This window comes from Ictalurus punctatus, chromosome 29 (assembly GCF_001660625.3).
Source record: "Ictalurus punctatus breed USDA103 chromosome 29, Coco_2.0, whole genome shotgun sequence".
Classification (NCBI taxonomy): Eukaryota; Metazoa; Chordata; class Actinopteri; order Siluriformes; family Ictaluridae; genus Ictalurus; species Ictalurus punctatus.
The window spans coordinates 1,699,641-1,717,697 of NC_030444.2; the positions used below are offsets into that span (position 1 = coordinate 1,699,641).

Genomic DNA, 18,057 nt, shown 5'->3' on the forward strand with positions numbered 1-18,057 from the left:
TATTTACATATATATCTCAAACCTATTTCGTGACATTGGAAGAGGCTAAAGTCATGAGAGCAAATAGAAAATAAATGAACAGTTTAGCAAGACAGCACATAGCTCGAGTCTGTTATACAGACAACGTAAAGGCACAATGACGGTGAAAATGTTGGAATATCGACATGCGCGCTACGACTTTCTAACTCCGATCTATCAGAAAGAATCGACGTTGCCAATACCACAAGAGTGGGTCATGTGTGTGAAATCTTTTCCCAGAAATGTCGGTAGTGGTAGTCACCTTGGGCACTCGATGATCGTGTGTGTGTGTGTGTGTGTGTGTGTGTGTGTGTGTGTGTGTGTGTGTGTGTACCTTTTGCTTTTGCTGGAGAGGAAGGCGAGGAACGTACGGTAGGTTTCTTCAGACTGCTGGATTTATAGGGCTCGAGTTTCGAGACTGGACCAGCATTCTGCTCATTTCCTGTGCTCTGCTGAGTGACAAACGGCTCCGACTTCCGTCTCTTCCTGTAGTCACTGGTGGCACCACAAATACCAGAACATCACCAAAATTGTTGATGGCTTCCACTACCATCTTGTTGAAAACAGGACAACATCCACCAACACATTGTATTAGTACTAAAATAAGCTTCCTGGGCAAAACAAATGTCACACGTCCGTCTCATTCGTTGCTTGGCTACCCCTCCCCAGCATCTTGAGTACCTGTCAATTTTTTGCCCACACTTCCATTGACCGGTTATGCCATGGATGGGTTAGTAAATTCTGGGCCCCTGGGCTGAACCTACACAGGGAACCCCCTTGACTGCCCCACATACAAAATAAGATGCATACATTACTACACTGCATGTCCATTATGAGTATATATGGGGCAGTAGGTTACGGCTCTGGGTTACTGATCGGAAGGTCGGGTACTCTAATCCCCAGCACTGCCAAGCTGCCACTGTTGGGCCCTTGAGCAAGGCCCTTAACCCTCTTGGCTCCAGGGGGCGCTCTATCATGTCCGACCCTGCGCTCTGACCCCAACCTCCTAACATGCTGGGGTATGCGAAGAAAAAAGAGTTTCACTCTGCTGTAACGTACATATGACCAATAAAGACTCATTATCATTAGTATATGGGTTACTGATCAGAAGGTCAGAGGTTCAAGCATCAGCACCATCAAGCTGCCACCGTTGGTCCCTTGAGCAAGTCCCTTAACCCTACCTGCTCCAGGGGCACTCTATCATGTGCTCTGACCCCAGCTTCCTAACAAGCTGGGATATGCGAAAGGCTTCTATTCTATTCGTGTAGCCTCTGTGATACGCAGAAGGCAGTCTTAATTTTCTCCTCGCTCATCCACCAAATCACCAAAGTCCAGCTCTTTAACAAGCTCTTTTTTTTTTAAACCTGCGTAACAAGCTCCAGTTAGGACCCAACTGTCTGTTCACGGGTTACAAGTTCAGACGCAGGCATGGATAAAATTCTCAAATGATTTCCGATTCGGTGATAAGTGTTGCATGTTGCTTAGCGTAATGGCCAATTCTATTTAAGTCTATGCAAGTCAAAGGCCCCCTAGTGGCCAGGAGCCCCGGGCATGTACCCAGTAGATGCGGTTGGTGCAGTAATCCGTCCCTGGGTTACGCAGTTCAGCTAGACATTGTAGTGCCTATTTTATGCTCAAGTTTCAACTGGGACTCGGGGCCGGTGATTTTGTAGGTCCCCCACTAACACGAAAGGCAATCTTATAGTCGGGTTAACAACCATCGATCCGATTTTACAGTCCGCCTGGTATACGGCGTGGTTATTGGGGGATGCAGCTCAGTTTTTGTCCAGCTTCAAAAGTACTACAGAAAAAAAACAATCAAGTGCAAGTCTTTGAGCTCTGAGGTGTATCCTGCGCCGTAAAAAAAATATATATTTACACACCATTCTAGAGGCATACAAAAGCACCATGACAAGCGGTACGTCCGCAATAATAGCAGCCAATATAGTTCATAGATCAACTCTATAGAGATTGAAGGATTGTTGAATCCTAATGAGCTGAGCTGAGATGAATAGAGAACAGCAGCAGGGGGTCATGGACACAACACAGTGACACACACACACACACACAAGCAAGCTTACTCGTGTTATAAATTCCTTATGCACTTATGCACACTGCAAATGAATGCACAAACACCAACACACACACACACACACACACAAACATAGGAATATAATGAAAACTTGATGGCTAGTAGTTTAATGGATACACAAGATGTTTTTATAACTAAGAAAGCAGGAAAAAAAAGATATAAAAAGGGACAAAGAGAGGAAGAGTACTCACCTGGAGGCACTCTCAGGCCGCTCGGAGGATGAGAGATAGAGAGAGGTCTAAAAAATAAATAAATAAATAAAAAGGACACACAAAAGGAAACAGGAGTGAGATGCACGGAAACAAAGAAGCCCTGACGTTGCTTTTCAGCACCGTGCGACGCTCAAAACCTTCCCCCTCTCCTTACAGACGGCTGTATCTCACAATAGTTCCACCACCACCCCAGCCCCCCCCACCCCCACCCCTGCTTACAATGCTGTGATGATGACCTTTGACCTGCTTTAAGAAAGGCAGAGAGAAAGTCTCAAGAGATCCATGGTAACCATACACAATTCGGGGTGCTTCTTTTGAAGAAATCCGGCGCGCACGTGCGTCTGTTCACAAAAGTTCCACGTGGCGCTCGAGCGTGAGTACGCTCCTCCTCCTTGATTGATTTTCACCGGTCAGCATACGATTGATCCAGGACGCTCCGGTCTACCCACAATACACTGTGATCCGTGCGAATGAAAGAGCTGGTCGATAGAAACGCATGGGTGAGATGCGCTGAGCTGGTCAAGGAGTTCCACTGGCTGATCATTTGGATGAGTAAATAAACACATAAAAGATGCACAAATTTGCATATGCATTCGAATAATTTCACGGGATAAAATTTATTACTAGTAAATGAAATGTCCAGAAAAACATCCAGGACTTCCAGAGAGCCATTGTTAAGCATTTGAACAAGACCCCTAGAATCTGGATTACGCTTTGGATAAAATGTAAATATAACTGCGATCTATTAATACGGTTATTTCTGCCACCAAACAGCTGTACGTGTGGAAATTGTTCATTTCGGCCACCTTCCGTTAATTAAAACGAGACCGCAGTACAATATCGTTGTTGTTTATTATTTTAAACACATGGCTTTCGTGTATTTTGATGGTGGGATATGATTATAGTCGGTCAGGTGTTTTCACCGTATCTGTAATAACATGCTAATGTGGATTTGTGTGATGACAAAGCAAGGCAGGAGGAGGAGAGGAGAAGATTGTTGGCAAGGAGAGAAGAGATGAGGTTGGATGGATGGATGGATGGATGGATAGGAGGGAGGACGTTTGGTGAGAAGAGAAAAGAAAGTCACAGAGTATGGAAATGGAAGCATGGCCTTAATGAAGGGATACAAGACAGATGAGAAGAAATAAGAAGGAAGAAGGGAACAGTATAGAACAGAAGGTGGATGGAGAGAAGATAGATGAATGGATGGATAGATGGATGGATGGATGGAAAAGTGGAGGGTTGAAAAGAAGAAGAGAAGGCGGATATGGGGAGGAAGAAGGGATTAAAGGAGGGGACAGATGGATGTATGGATGGATAGACTGAGTGATGGAAGGATTGGTGAATGGATGGAGGGATGGAGGGATAGAAGGATACGTGGATGACTGGAAGGAAATATTGGGCAGAAAATGGATGGATGATGGATGGACGTGGATGGATGGACGGACTGATTGCTGATTTGATTGATGGATGGATGAGTAGATGAGCGGAACAAAATACTGGGCAACAAAATCAATGGACGATGGATAGATGGATGGATTGGTGGTTGGATGGAAAAAATGAAAAAAGGCCAGGATGGATGGAGAAGAGAAGAGAAGAGACGAGAAGAGAAGAGAAGGATGAAAGGGCAGGCGGCTGGAGAGCAGATGGAAGGATGGCACAACCAAAGTATAAATTGATCGTTCGATGAAAAGAAATGAAGGTTAGGAAGGCGATGGATAGATGAAAGGAAGGGAAGAGAAGAAATAAGAAGAAGAGGACAGAAGGTGGATAGGGAGAAGATGGATGAATTAAAGGACAGGATGGATGGACAGAGGAAAAGACTGGAATCAGGATGGGTTGGAGAAAAGAGAAAGTTGGAGAGAGAGGATGGATGGATGGATGGATGAAAGGAGGGAAGGAGGGAGCGGGTGGTATTACCTGGGCGCGGGAGTGGGTGGAGCAGTCAGGCGTGTAATCCAGCCTCTTTTTAGGAGGCTAGACGGCCGAGCGGAGCGGAGCGGAGGAGAGGAGCGGAGGAGGAGTGGAGATGAGGTGGAGAAGCAGGTGCACCATGGGAAAGAAAGACATGTGGAGAAAGCGACAAAATTAGAGCATAGCATCAAAACACTGAAACACACACACACACACACACACACACACACACACACACGCAAACACAGTAGGCGATGCTAATATCAGTCTCGTGCCATCACACGCTTTAAAGTAGCAAAGCTGGCCAGCAACTACACTGTGTGTGTGTGTGCGTGCATGTGTGTGTGTGTGTGTGGAAGTTATTGTGAGAGTGAGTCCACACGTGTGTTCTGGTCCGTACCATACACCCAAGACCAGCTCGGAGGTTGAAAGTTTGGATTATCTGCGCCATTCATCAGCAACTTCCTGCTTGTTTACTTGATTAGTCACAAACAGTAAACAAGTAAACAGGTGAGAAACAAACAAAGCTCAAGCCGTTGTGTGGTCTTAAAGCAGCAAACACTACCAAAGATTCGTAACGGAGCGGAATACAGAAACCCCGCCCACTCCCGAGACCACTGTGGAGAAAACGTTCTTTGTCGTATTTGCGATTTTTGTATGAAATATCCGAACCGAACTTCGGCGACGCCGTGAATTTTGCTTCGACTGGCAACGTGGTTAAAGTGAATCTGATTCTTCTGCAGTGTTCGCGACTGAGCTAGAGGTGTGCTTCAAGACTTTGACCTTGGTACCATGCGCTACGTTTGCTGGAGCTCCAGCACTGCTCATCACCCTGAGAACACCGTTCCTACGGTGAAGCATGGTGGTGGTCGCATCATGTTATGTATCAGCAGGAAGTGAGAAACCGCTCAGGGGTGAGGGGAAAGATGGATGGAGACAGATACCTGAAGAAAGCCTGTTCCTGTCAAGAAACTTGAGATGTTTCACCTTCCAACATGACAACGTTCCTAAGCGTACCGCCAAATCTACTTTTGGGGGGGGGGGGGGGGGGGGGGAACAATCCTGAGCAAACCTCTAGACTCAAGGTCGAGCCTTAAGACCACACAACACATCGGGCATGTGCCGAAACATGTGCGGATACATGACACTCCGTTTCCAAATCGGGAAACGCTCAGGAAGGACAGCTGTCAATAACGTTCCTGCGTGCGTCCAATCCCATAATTCTGTTCACCATCGGAAATGACCCAAAACGTGGTGGACGGAATTATTACTAATTAAGCATTCAGACTAGACGATCACTGTATGTTGAATATCGGCACATGCCAACCTCATACACACACACCCACACACACACCTATATCTGCTAAATCACACGCTGAAGTGCAGCTCTCACACACACACACGCACACGAGCTCCCTCCTCGTTCCACTTACCGGCCGGCCAAACTCCAGCTCTGAAAAGAACTTAAACCACGGCTCGTTCTCTAAATCTATCTCATCTGCTTCTAAATCGAAACTCTGCAGCACGGAGCGATGAGAAGGAGACAGAGAGATGGAAAGCATTAAAGAGGACTGCACCGATTCACAGAGCATGATGGGTAAACAATGGGAAAGGACAACAGATCAGAGGTTTACACACACACACACACACACACACACACACACACACGGCTGACAGAAAGACTCCACTAGCGTGAACCGCTTTATGTTATCAATGATCTTAGACGTTAAAATGAATAACTTGTTTAATATCTACTATTCCTCAATGTGCAGTTCATTTAAAGTCATTTTAGCCTCGTATGAAAGTTTAATATAAACGAATGGTTAAGTGTTGCTTGAGAATTTGATTGTGTTGTATGATTTGTGTTCAGCGATGGAAAAAGTAGATGGAATTTACACAGGAAGTAACTTTTTACTGAAACTGCACATCAGCCTTCGCTCCAGTAGAGGGCAGCAAAGTATCTCTCTCTCTCTCTCTCTCTCTCTCTCTCTCTCTCTCTCTCTCTTGCTCTCTCTCTCCACAGTTTGTATTTCCACATCTTGTAATGTTACAACATGGAACTTAAATGAACTAATCCCCAGTTACATAGGGGACCAAAAAAAAATTGATAATAGTTTGCGAAAGTATTCAACCCTGTCTCTGTGAAACCCCTAAATTAGTTCTGGTGTAGCCAGTCGCTATTGGAAGGCACCAACGTCGAACATCTACGAAGTTAAAAAAAAAACCGAAAAATTAGGATGGTACAAACGGGACTCTGTCTAGAAGAAGCTGTCCACCAAAAGACAGTGACCAGGCAAAGATGGACCAGGATTAGTCGAGACAAGCAACCATGATGAGGACAAGGACAACTCTGAAGGATCTGAGAGAAGGTGTTCACTAGACAGCGAACAGCCTGGACTCGCCACAGATCCGTGCTTTATGGAACGGTGAAGGGACATACTGTACGAGTTTCCCAAAAGGCATGACGGTGACTCAGGAAACGTGTGGAAATGGTTCTCGGGACGTTTTGACCTTTGGACCAAAGGACTAACGTTTGGCGGAAAAACCCAACACTGCTCATCACCCTGAGAACGGTGGAGCATGGTGGTTGTGTTGTGCATCGTGTTGTGAAAGTGCAAGATGGATGTAGCCAAATACGAGAAAAACACGAGGAACCAGACATCCGAAGATGATAGAGACACATCCCAGAAGAGCTGGAACTGCAGCCAAGGGTGGATCAACCAAGTCTTAACCCCAGGGGTGATACAGTTCCATTTACATTATATACTGCAGAATCCCAAGCAAGTCCATTTCAGTTCCACGCTGTAACACTACGAAATGTGGAGACTAAATGTGGGCGATATGGTGCGGTGATTCAGCGCAGAGCTGCTCGGAGCTCAAAGCCCTGTGGGAAATGTAGTTTTTACGAGCGTCTGGCTCACCTCACTGTCTCCAGCCCATTACAAAACTGCTGAGCTGAAGCGCTGAGAGGAGAAACGCTGCGCTAGTCACTTTTTAAACACACACTCACACACAGGTTCTTTAACTGTTTCACACCGAAACACAATTATCATCACGCAGCTTCATTACTAACTACCGAGCTAGCTAGCTATTCAGCTATTTCTTCTTAGCTAATGCATCGATATCCTGCTGATGTAACACCTGAAAGCTAGCCAGATCGTAGCTAACTAATCACCAGGCTAGCTAACTACACAGCTATCTTTTTTTATTTTATTGTATTACCGTACGTTACAGCTTGCTAGATTTTTTTTTACACGTAGCTAACGTACTCAAACGACAGTGCCTTGTTAAAACGCCAGCTAGCTCATTCAATAAGCTCATTCAAGCTAGCTAGTTGTAACCCCGATTAAGAAATAGTTTCCAAATGTGTTCCAATATCCGATACCGCATCTGATATTTCTGACACACAGAACAACACACACATGATAAACGACGTATAAAGGTTGCAGCTGCTCGAGATGGGTTTAGCAGGAGATAAAGAAATGGCAGAAATGTAAACACAGTGACTCGAGCTCACCGGTCTCTCGTGCTCCAGGATGGAGGATTTGCCCGGTTCGTACTCGAAGATACTACGTGGCTCGGCGCGATACCGCCGTGTGTCCACTTTACGATCTGGGGGACTCCATTCATTTCTTATAGAGGGAGAGAGAGACAGAGAGAGAGAGACATTGATCAATAACAGGAGAGAAAACTAATGAGAGAGAGACAACAAGAACTAATGAGAGAGGAGGGGACGTTGAGAAATAACGAGAGAGAGCAAGAGAGAGAGAGAGAAATGGAGGAATAATAAAAGAGACAGAATAAGAAATAATGTTAGAGCAAGAAAGACTAAAAAATAATGAGAGAGAGACCATGAGAAATAATGGGAGAGAGAGAGAAGAAGAAATAATGCAAGTGAGAGCGAGAGACAGAGAGAGAGGGAGGGAGAGAGGATAAGAAATAAAGCAAGAAAGAGAGCAAGAGAGAGAGAGAGAGAAGGGGAAGGAGAGAAGATAAGAAATAATGCAAGTGAGAGCGAGAGACAGAGGGAAGGAGAGAGAGAGGGAGGGAGAGAGACACTGAGGAAATAATGGGAGAGAGAGGATAAGAAATAATGCAAGCAAGAGAAAGAGAGAGAGAGAGACATTGAGAAGTAATGAGAGTGGAGAGAGACTGAAAATAATGAGAGAGAGACATTAAGAAATAATGGGAGAGATATTGAAAGTAATGAGAAAGAAAGGCATTGAGACTTAATAGGAGAGTGAGTGAAAGTGAGAGAGATATTCTCTCTCTCTCTCTCTCTCTCTCTCTCTCTCGATCTCATTAGACAGAGTGAGATTGTGAAATAATGGCAGAGGAAGCGAGGGACTCTCCAACTCGCAGCACCAGTGAGAAAGTCTTACGGATCGTGCGGATGCTCTTTCTCGCGGTCGAGGTCTTGCGAGCGCAGCTGCAGGAGCGAAGGCATGGGCGGGGGCGGAGGCGGGACAGGGCTGGAATCTCGCGGGGGCGGAGCTCTGCCGGGCTCGTTGGGGTTTTGGGACAGAGGCCGGTACGTGTGTGTCCGAGGTGGCGGGTGGGCGTGGACGGGGTCGAAGTTCTCTGAGGGACGAAGATCAGCAGTCGAACAGAAACAAATAAACAAATAAATAAAAAGCGCACTTTTACATCAAGCGCATAGGAACTGGACTGAAACGTACTGAGATGCATTCTATTAATTAAATAATTCGAAAGAGAGGCGAGTTAACCAGCACGTACCGTTATTCACAACAGCGTAGGTAGCACCGTATGTGTCTGCATAGTCATCATCTGTGAAGAGCGTCAAATAAAATCTTCATTAAAAATATATCAAATTAAAAAAATAAATAAATAAAAATCAAAAATCAAGCTTGAGCGTGTGTGAGGAAATTAATCAACGGTAATCAGTCATAAAGAACTCACCTGCTTTATGAACCATATGGATTTGCTTAAACATGGTCTTGTACCAGTCCTTAGGCCTGTCTACAGTCTGTGGAGACACACACACACACACACACACACACACACACACACACACACACACACAGTTCATAATATTTCTATTCCTAACCAAGGAATATCTAATCTGCACGAACATATCATGAATATATCCCAGTGTGTGTGTGTGTGTGTGTGTGTGTGTGTGTGTGTGTGTGTGTGTGAATAAGGAAGCTTTGCTGTAGTAAACAGTAATATGATGAGAATTTATGATGATGTCAGCAAGTCAATATGGTGCTTTCAATCCTAGAGCACTCTCCCTCTCTCTCTCTCTCTCTCTCTCTCTCTCACACACACACACACACACCGTACACAACTCCAGACGGCCTTCCATTAACAAGCTTACATGCTAATCTTTTAAAGAGCTGTAAATACCATTTCCGGATTTCAGGGACATCAGGGTTCAATGCCCACCCTGATGCCCACCCAGACGTAACACCCTGATGCCCGACGCCCACCCTGATTCCCACCCTAATGTCTAATCCTGACACCCACCCTGACACCTACACCCCTGCCTGTCACCATTATAACTGCCCTGGGCCTGCCCCGATGCCCACCCTTTGGTCCCACCCCCAATGCCCATCCTTTGGGCCCACCCTGGTTCAGTAGCACTCACCGTGCGAATAGCGAGGGGGAGGCCCGACTGGTCCACAGGCCCGATGCCCTCGTAATGAGGTGCTTTGATCACTGAAACTTTCTTTTCCTCCTCTGAGAAACGAGCCACAGGAGTCACGCTGCTGAACGACGTCTCACCCACTGACACCGACTCCCTCTGTACTGACTCTGAACCTTCTAGCAGACAGACAGACAGGAAGTGTTAGACAGAAAATATACAGGGCTAGAGACTATTAGGAATAAAGCATGATAGATAGATAGATAGATAGATAGATAGATAGATAGACAGACAGACAGACAAGACATATACACAGACAGTCTAATAGATAGACAGGTGGAGAAACAAATATATAAACAGTCCAGCAGATAGGCAGGTACACTGAGAGATAGACAGACAGAGGGATACACAGATAAACAGATAAACAGACAGACAGACAGACAGATAGATAGATAGATAGATAGATAGATAGATAGATAGATAGATTATGACAGAAAGGCAGTCAGACATATACACAGACAGTCAGACAGATAAACAGATGGACAGACAGACAGGTAGACTGAGACAGACAGATACATCAACAGGCAGACAGACAGACAGCAGGATAAACAAACTGACAGACAGGTAGACAAACATACACAGACCAATAGACAGACAGAAAGGTAGACTGACAGCTAGACAGGTACACTGACAGATAGACAGAGGGATAGACAGATAAACAGACAGACAGATAGAGAGACAGATTATGGCAGAAAGGTAGACTGAGACAGAGAAATACATCGAGAGATAGAGGAACAAACAAACTGACAGACAGATAAATAAGTAGATAAAGACAGACAGACAGTCGGACATATCCACGGAGTCAGACAGATAGACAGACCGACAATCAGACACAGTCAAATAAACAGAAACAGACAGATAGATAGACAGACAGGCAGACAGAGTAGGAGAGACTGAAATACGCTGACAGACAGAAAAGTAAAGGCGATGAGAAACAGACAGACAGACAGATAAAAACAGAGAACGATGACAGGACAAGAAGACAGAAAGGATATAAACCGGACAAAGAGAGACTGAATTCAGAAGTGACACTGATTCCAGTCGCACCTAATCCGAACGAGCAGAAATCCTGACTAAAGCATAAACTACAGGAGACGGCATAAACAAACTGTTAGCTTCTCAGCTAAAATCTGCACCGTCAACATTTGAAGCACTCTGACATCCCGGCAGAAAAACTTTCACCTGCGCCCAAATGGTGGCTCGCGGTCCGTCTCCATTCTACTCGGATATTGATTGCTCCAGTCTGGTTTAATGGCTGCAAATGCGAGAGCTGGACAGAGTTAGCTGCCAACGGCGCCGCTGCTAATGAGCCATGTACATCACACAGCCATTAGATGGACGCCGCGATTCCAGAGCTCAATCAATAAGATATGAGCTGAAATGATTAGCAATGGCTTCTAAAACGCTCATCACATAGGAGATGATAAGTCAAGAGCATATGGCATGCTAACTGTTCCAGAAGTGACACTTGACAAGTGAATCGGTGAAAATGACATCTAACTCCTTGTTCATTATTTAAGATTTCATTGTAGTAGGTCACAAAAATTAGACGTGAAGAGAACTTTCCAAAGGAAAAGCATAGTGCTATAACTATATAACTGTGTGGGTGGGACAAGTGATATAAGCCTTTGGTTGGTCAGATCGAATCTTTAGCCCTGCCCACTTTACACTGAATGGGAAAAATTCTGGCTAGGAAGACCTAGCCATGGCAACGTCACCAATTATTCATATGCTGTATGTTATATTGTGACTACAAGAACATGCATCCATCCATGCATTTTCCACACAGCCGATCCTACACAGGGTCGAAGGGAGCCTATCCCAGGGAACTCGGGGGACTAGGATGTGGACACCCTGGATGGGGTACAGACTCATCACAGGGCACAATCGCACACATTCACACACTACAGATAATTTGGAAATGCTAATCATACTACAACGCATGTCTTTGGATTGGGGGAGGAAACCGGAGTACCCGGAGGAAGGTACCCCAAAGTACGGGGAGAACATGCAAACGGTGTGCACACCGGGCCGAGGTGGAATTCAAACCCCCAACCTTGGAGGTGCGAGGCAAACGAGCTAGCCACTACACCACCGTGCCCCCAACTACACAAGATCAATCATTTGAATTTCAACTTTCAACTTTCACTTCATAGCAGCCAAACAAAGCCAGGAATTAAAGTAGAAACTCGAGGCTCTGGACAACCAGACCATCCTATAAGCGGTCCAAAGAATTTATTAGACTTAATTAATTATGTGAAAAAACGTTGATCAAAACAAACTCAAATAAAACTTGCCTTCACTCGAATGTAAATGGAAGAAGACGCAAAAAGGAACTTTGGTAGTGATTCATTTGGTTCTGGGGCAAATTCATCAAAATACCCCATGAAATCAAAAACATAAGCCTATAAATGAGCTCAAAGACACAGCCCACAGTTAACTAGTGTCACTGTGATTGACAGGGGAGAGAGAGCATGACATCCATCCCACCCAGAGACCATTGCCAAATTTGCTCCCTTGGCTCCCAGCCATGGATGGTGAACGCCCACCATCCCGTTGCCCACTTCAGAGCCCCAGAGAAACCTTGCTAGTTTCTTAATGTCACTTACAGTGACCAAAAACAGCTAAAACCTAACTAACTAGCTAACACTAGCTGTTCACCGAACCACTACATCTCGTCAAAATCACATCCCAACAGGACTACTAATAATTTGCTCCATCACAACGAACAAGTCCTACACAATGGCCGCTGTTTAACGTTGATCCTGTTGGAGGTGGATGAACATCAGACACTCACCCGAGTGTCTCATCTGCTGGAAGTGCTCGAGTCCGGGACTAAAGACCGGTGGAGGAGGACGTTGTGCTGGAGGAGAGAATGGCCTCTGTGAGTGCGCGCTTCCATTTACCGCCATTTGACCCTGCAAACACAACCAATCTATAAGAAACTGAATGATATATATCATGATCATGACTGTTTGGTAAGTGGTCTGGGTCTACAGTGTTAGCACACCAGGAAGCGACGTAACATGATGTTACACAGACAAATTTGAATGAATTGTGAGTGTGGCCGGGATACACACAGGAAACACACAAAAAAGAGTGTTAGAACACCTCAACGTTTGAACAATGACAGGTCAAGTCAAACAACTGTTAGCTAGAGAGTAGCTTGAGTATGGGGTTAGATATTCAAATGTCCAAGCCTGAGGTCATTTCAGAAAGGGTAGCAAATACACATTTCAGACAAGCACACAAGAACCTCACGAGATCACTCCAGAAAATACGGACGCCACAAGTTCAACAGACCACCTGCATTTACGGCAACATTTAGTACACATGCTAACAAGGCTAGGGGGGAGACAAACAAACAGAGATTTTGCAACATTGGCAAAACAAGCCAGGGCAAACAGATGAGAGATCTGAGTGAAGGGGGCGTGGCTGCGTGATAGTTACGTTAGTATCAGCAGCCGTTGCTGAAGCAGTGGGTGGAGGGACATCATCATGGGTAACAGAGGCGTGGCTGAGTGTGGGGGAGGGGGTGGGCGTGGCCTCGGCCGAGTCCACAGCGCAGATCTGCAGTTCTTCGAGGACGGCTGTTGATGATGAATAGTGGCTCAGGGCCGAAAGAGATGGTGACGAAGCGTTCGGCCCGGACAGGAAGTCAGGTGAGTCCTGACTTGTACAGCTGTAGGATGACCCACAAACGAAGTCGGCGGTACCTCTTGGTGGGGATACGTCACGCTAACGGGGTGTAGGTAGGAAGGACGAAAGGAGGTATGAAGAAAAGATTAGCACAACCATGCTAGCAAGCAGGATGTGAAATACTGTGTGGTAAAGATGGGTTGTACCATGTTAGCAGACTGAATAGGGGAATCAGCTGTGGGAGGAAAGAAGAATTTGACAGATTTTCCTGAGGATTCAAGAACAAAGATGCCCTAAGGAAAAAAGGTTCCTCAAGATTTCATTAGATTGGTGAAAAGGGTTCTACTTTCTTTTCTGAAAGGGAAAGCAAGAGTTCTACTCAGAGCCTTTAAGGATCCAGGCCAGATGGGCCAATTGAGAAATCTGACAAAGGATTTGAGAGTTTTTAGTAAGGAATCAAGAACAAATGTACACTTAGAAATGATACTCAAGATTTATTTGTGTGGTTAATGGTTCTAGCTCTCTAAAGGGGCTCTAATATTAACCTCTTCAAAGGAAACCCTCTGTTGTAGGTCTCTACATAGAACCTTCAAAGGTTCCATCATAGGTATAAACAGAATTTGACCCAGGTCAGCTTTTGCTAAGAAACTATAACCAGATTTCCACTCCCAGAAAGTATTTCTCCAGGGTTCACAATGGTTTTAGACATCTAAATAGGTTCTACTTGTAACCTCTGTCTGAAAGAGAAATGATTGTTGGTGGGTTCCGCATAGAACCTTTAAGAGTTGCGCCAGTGGTACAAACAGTAGAATTTAATGTAATGAAAGTATATACACTAATGGGGTTTCTCAAGGATTTTTGGACAATTCTCTAAAGGGGAACGGTTTCTAAAGACAACTCGCGTGTGGGGCACTTTGTACCTTTGTAGGGTACCTATGTAAAACCTTTAAAGGTTCCCCAGAGGGACAGAGTGAAGAACTTTTACGTTAGCTGTAACTGGAAAAAAATCTGTGGGTTAGAAAAAACTAATCAGGTGAAAAGTGATCTATAGCCAAATAAATGCAATACCACCACATCGCCCGCTGGTCTAGGTGGCACTTTGGGGCTTGGCCCAGCAGGATCCTGCCTTACGGATCCGAATCCCGACTGGAGTCCAGATTCAGGATGGTATTCCGAACCTTTAGGGGCTATCCGAATGGAGAGAGAGGCTGTGTGTGTTGTAGCAGGGGATTTGGAGTGTGTACGTAGTGGTGGGGATGGTGGACTATCAGGTGAACCAGGGTTCATGACCTTTGCCATGTTAGTGTTAGCCCATAATTGATTCATGTTAGTACTGTTGGTTACACCTGCACTGGTTTTAGCATTAGCAGCGACTGCGTTGGATCCTTCGTTAGCAAATTTGAGAGAGGACACCTTTCGCTCCAGGAGCTGGCTAATAAAGTTATTAGCATTAGCATTAGCATTAGCCTCTGGGGAGATATCTGAGCCGGTGCTGGTAGCGCGAGTAGTCTCAGAATACGAGTAGGAGGACGAGGAGCTGGATTTGACGGCGTAAGAACCGGAGGGAACAAGCGAGCTATAAGGTGGAGGGTTAGGGGTCATGTGATAGCTCTCTCTCCGAGGGGGCGGCAGCGGGACCTGATTGACACACAAGGGGAGCCAATCAGACAAAAAAAAATAACCCAAAAAGAAGTACAACGTTAGAACTGGAGCGCATGGCAAACTGGCAGCACGATTGAAAATGATCTTAATAAAAAATGAATGGTGAGTCAGACGCGAGAATGTTCCTCCTGAATAAATGATAAGATCGTTAAATCTGCGGCCTGCGAATAAAAACAAGTTTAAATTGACAGAGTATATAAAACGACCCTTGCTGCCTTTTTAATGGCCGCCCCACGGAAACGCACTCTATGAACTGAAACAATGGCATATCAAAGAATGCTGAAGAATGCTGGGTGCGAGACAGATAGATAGATTAATTGGTGTGAATAAAAATCAGATATTCAATAATACAAAGAAGAAATATAGTGCAGAATTGTCATATTCGATAATAATAATATAGTCATATAGTGTAGAAGGTAAGCTAGTCTATATAAAATCATTGTAATGGGACTATATACAGTATATACACATATGTATGTACATGTTTTGTCCAGTCTTATATCCATCATGAAAACCTTTTCCACTCCAATCTACTGAACACCAAAAATCCGGTCTTTTCAACTCAGACCTGACCTGCTTTCACATGGGATCTTAGATCGGACGTGTGGCTCTGAGACCCGAGAACAGACAGATCGCAATTCATTACACTCCGTCCACATTCCCATGAGATGGACGTTGACCTCCACAGCAAGTCATCTCAGCACTCAAGGCGTGTGCTCGTTTCCCTACGCTAATCGTGACTATGGTGACGTTTTCAAAAGTGTTCAACTTCCTACCTTTTGGCACTTTTTTTTTTCTTGCTAAATTGCTCATTAAAAGCAGGTTAGGTTTTTTTACCGGGACGGGACTGCTGTTGTCCTGCAGGTTGGGACGAACGCTCCGGTAACCTTTAGCTGTCAGAGTGGAGCTGCTCGTATCGCCATTCCTCAATCTGTCTGTCACACTGCGAGACCGCCAACCATCTACACACACACACACACACACACACACAATTACCTCATTCAGGTTCTCTGTCAGGATCTACTGTCATATTACTATACCATGACTTGACAAGCTATAGAACACACACACACACACACACACACACACACAGGTACAAATACACAAATATGATCACACTTACCAGAATCTGACAAATGACTTTCACTACCTGAAAACACACACCAGACAAAAAAGCATCAAATACAAAGCTGCATTTTCTTTCTTTCAATTCTCTGTTACTTGTTTCCGTTTCTATTATATACCATTAAGTACTATTTGAGTACTAATACTCAGGGGTGGAAGTACTGAAAATGTATGAAATCCTACTTATGTGATAGTATAAATAATGTGTGAAAGTCTTACACGATTAAAAATGGAAGAATCCAGACATAAATGTACTGACGTGAAAGTCAAAAAAGTAGTACAGTTTCAGTAGTTCAATGAAGGAAATACACCAAAATAATACTAATATGGAGTAATGAAGTACAACCACTCAAAGTACTTTCCACCTAGCACTAGTACCACAGCTAACAGTTTAACTATCTGTAAAATTCAATCTCGTAAGGGGGAAAACACGTTGCTAATACTGCTGGTTTGTAGAACGCGAGCTAGCATTTCGCTAACAGGCTAATCCGTACTTGTTCCCAGAAGCTCTCGTTTCTTTCCTTTGTCTTTATTTCTTTTTAATTGTTTTCATTTTGGATGAAGTGCCCGGCTCGGACGTGTGGTGAATGGCGACTCTTAAAAGAGCTTTTAAACTCTTTTTAAAAAAAACAAACAGACAAAACAACACAAATCATCCGAAACATGCCGCGCTCAGCGTTAATGCTAGTGGATCTGAAAGAGCACGCTGACTCAGCGGAGAAGAGAACAAAAAAATAAATAAATAAAATAAAATCTAAATCACTAAACTAAGCTGTCTAGAACAAATTCACGCACTTTACATAGAACTTTACATAGGTTTGAGGAAAATATATACACAAAAGTTTCGGGGCGAGATAGACTTCCGTTAATTGTTAGCTACGTTAGCTTCGTAGCTGATTTCAGACGCCGTACGTCTCTGATCGACTGCATTTAGGATTCATGTATGTTACAGGCGTACCTGCGTTCATGATGGAGATTTCCTCTTAGCACTTCTGGGAATAAGAACTCACTTTCCTGCAACACACACCAAACATGGATGCGACACACAAGAAAAACACACTTGGTTGAAAAAGGTTTGTATTAATGCATTGGTTCTAATACAGTACAGTATCGTTTCTATAGTAACAACTTGCACAGGTACTAAACCGATTAAAATTGTATTGTTATTTAGCAGAGAAATACATATAATCGTTGTTATGGTGATGTTTATTTAACATTTATGGAAGGAGTCTCCACTTGCAGTCACAGGTCAAGGCGTCATTTTGAAGCTTCAGGACAGAGGACGTTACGTTTTTTTTTTTGGTTTTCAAAGTACCAAGGTACGACGTTGTTCTACAACTAATGCAAATCGGCAAATTGCTGTGGTATAAAAGGAATAAAACACACAGGTAAATGTGATGTGATGTTATAGGAAAATAATCAACTTCAGGTCAGTAAGTGTAACTCAACTGTAACCTGTAACCTTCTTCTTCTTCTTTTTTTTTTTAAATCAGCTCATTTTTTACTTCACATATTTATCAATTCCATTTTAGAAACCGCTATGTTAAGTAAGCAAATGTTAATATTCTCCCTATTTCATGAAAAAAAAGGAAAGAAGATCGTTTTTAACGTCCCACTCAGGTACTTTTCACAGTAAGTAACAAAACAGTTATTAAAGCACTGACACATGACGGGAATAAGGATGCTTAGGAAAGTGTATCATGATGCTATTGTATATGATATCGACG

At 44.2% G+C, this 18,057-nt stretch overlaps 1 protein-coding gene across 13 annotated transcripts in view; it reads right to left on the minus strand.

Annotated features, from left to right (window-relative positions):
* The window catches only part of sorbs2a (sorbin and SH3 domain containing 2a), a 50,106-nt gene that overhangs the window by 14,068 nt on the left and 17,981 nt on the right, over positions 1 to 18,057 (minus strand). For 6 of the 13 annotated variants that reach the window (XM_053677321.1, XM_053677322.1, XM_047152371.2 and 3 more), the window contains 15 exons: positions 17,289 to 17,344; positions 16,329 to 16,355; positions 16,043 to 16,167; positions 14,612 to 15,181; positions 13,355 to 13,642; positions 12,702 to 12,822; positions 9,848 to 10,023; positions 9,157 to 9,223; positions 8,974 to 9,024; positions 8,619 to 8,817; positions 7,754 to 7,868; positions 5,670 to 5,753; positions 4,243 to 4,299; positions 2,302 to 2,348; positions 353 to 513 (listed from right to left, as the gene is read on the minus strand). In XM_053677321.1, coding sequence (XP_053533296.1) covers positions 353 to 513; positions 2,302 to 2,348; positions 4,243 to 4,299; positions 5,670 to 5,753; positions 7,754 to 7,868; positions 8,619 to 8,817; positions 8,974 to 9,024; positions 9,157 to 9,223; positions 9,848 to 10,023; positions 12,702 to 12,822; positions 13,355 to 13,642; positions 14,612 to 15,181; positions 16,043 to 16,167; positions 16,329 to 16,355; positions 17,289 to 17,298 — 2,098 coding nt within the window. In that variant the 5' untranslated portion in view covers positions 17,299 to 17,344. The remainder of the gene's footprint in view (positions 1 to 352; positions 514 to 2,301; positions 2,349 to 4,242; positions 4,300 to 5,669; positions 5,754 to 7,753; positions 7,869 to 8,618; positions 8,818 to 8,973; positions 9,025 to 9,156; positions 9,224 to 9,847; positions 10,024 to 12,701; positions 12,823 to 13,354; positions 13,643 to 14,611; positions 15,182 to 16,042; positions 16,168 to 16,328; positions 16,356 to 17,288; positions 17,345 to 18,057) is intronic. The other 7 variants (XM_053677324.1, XM_053677329.1, XM_053677326.1 and 4 more) reach the window with 7 other exon arrangements.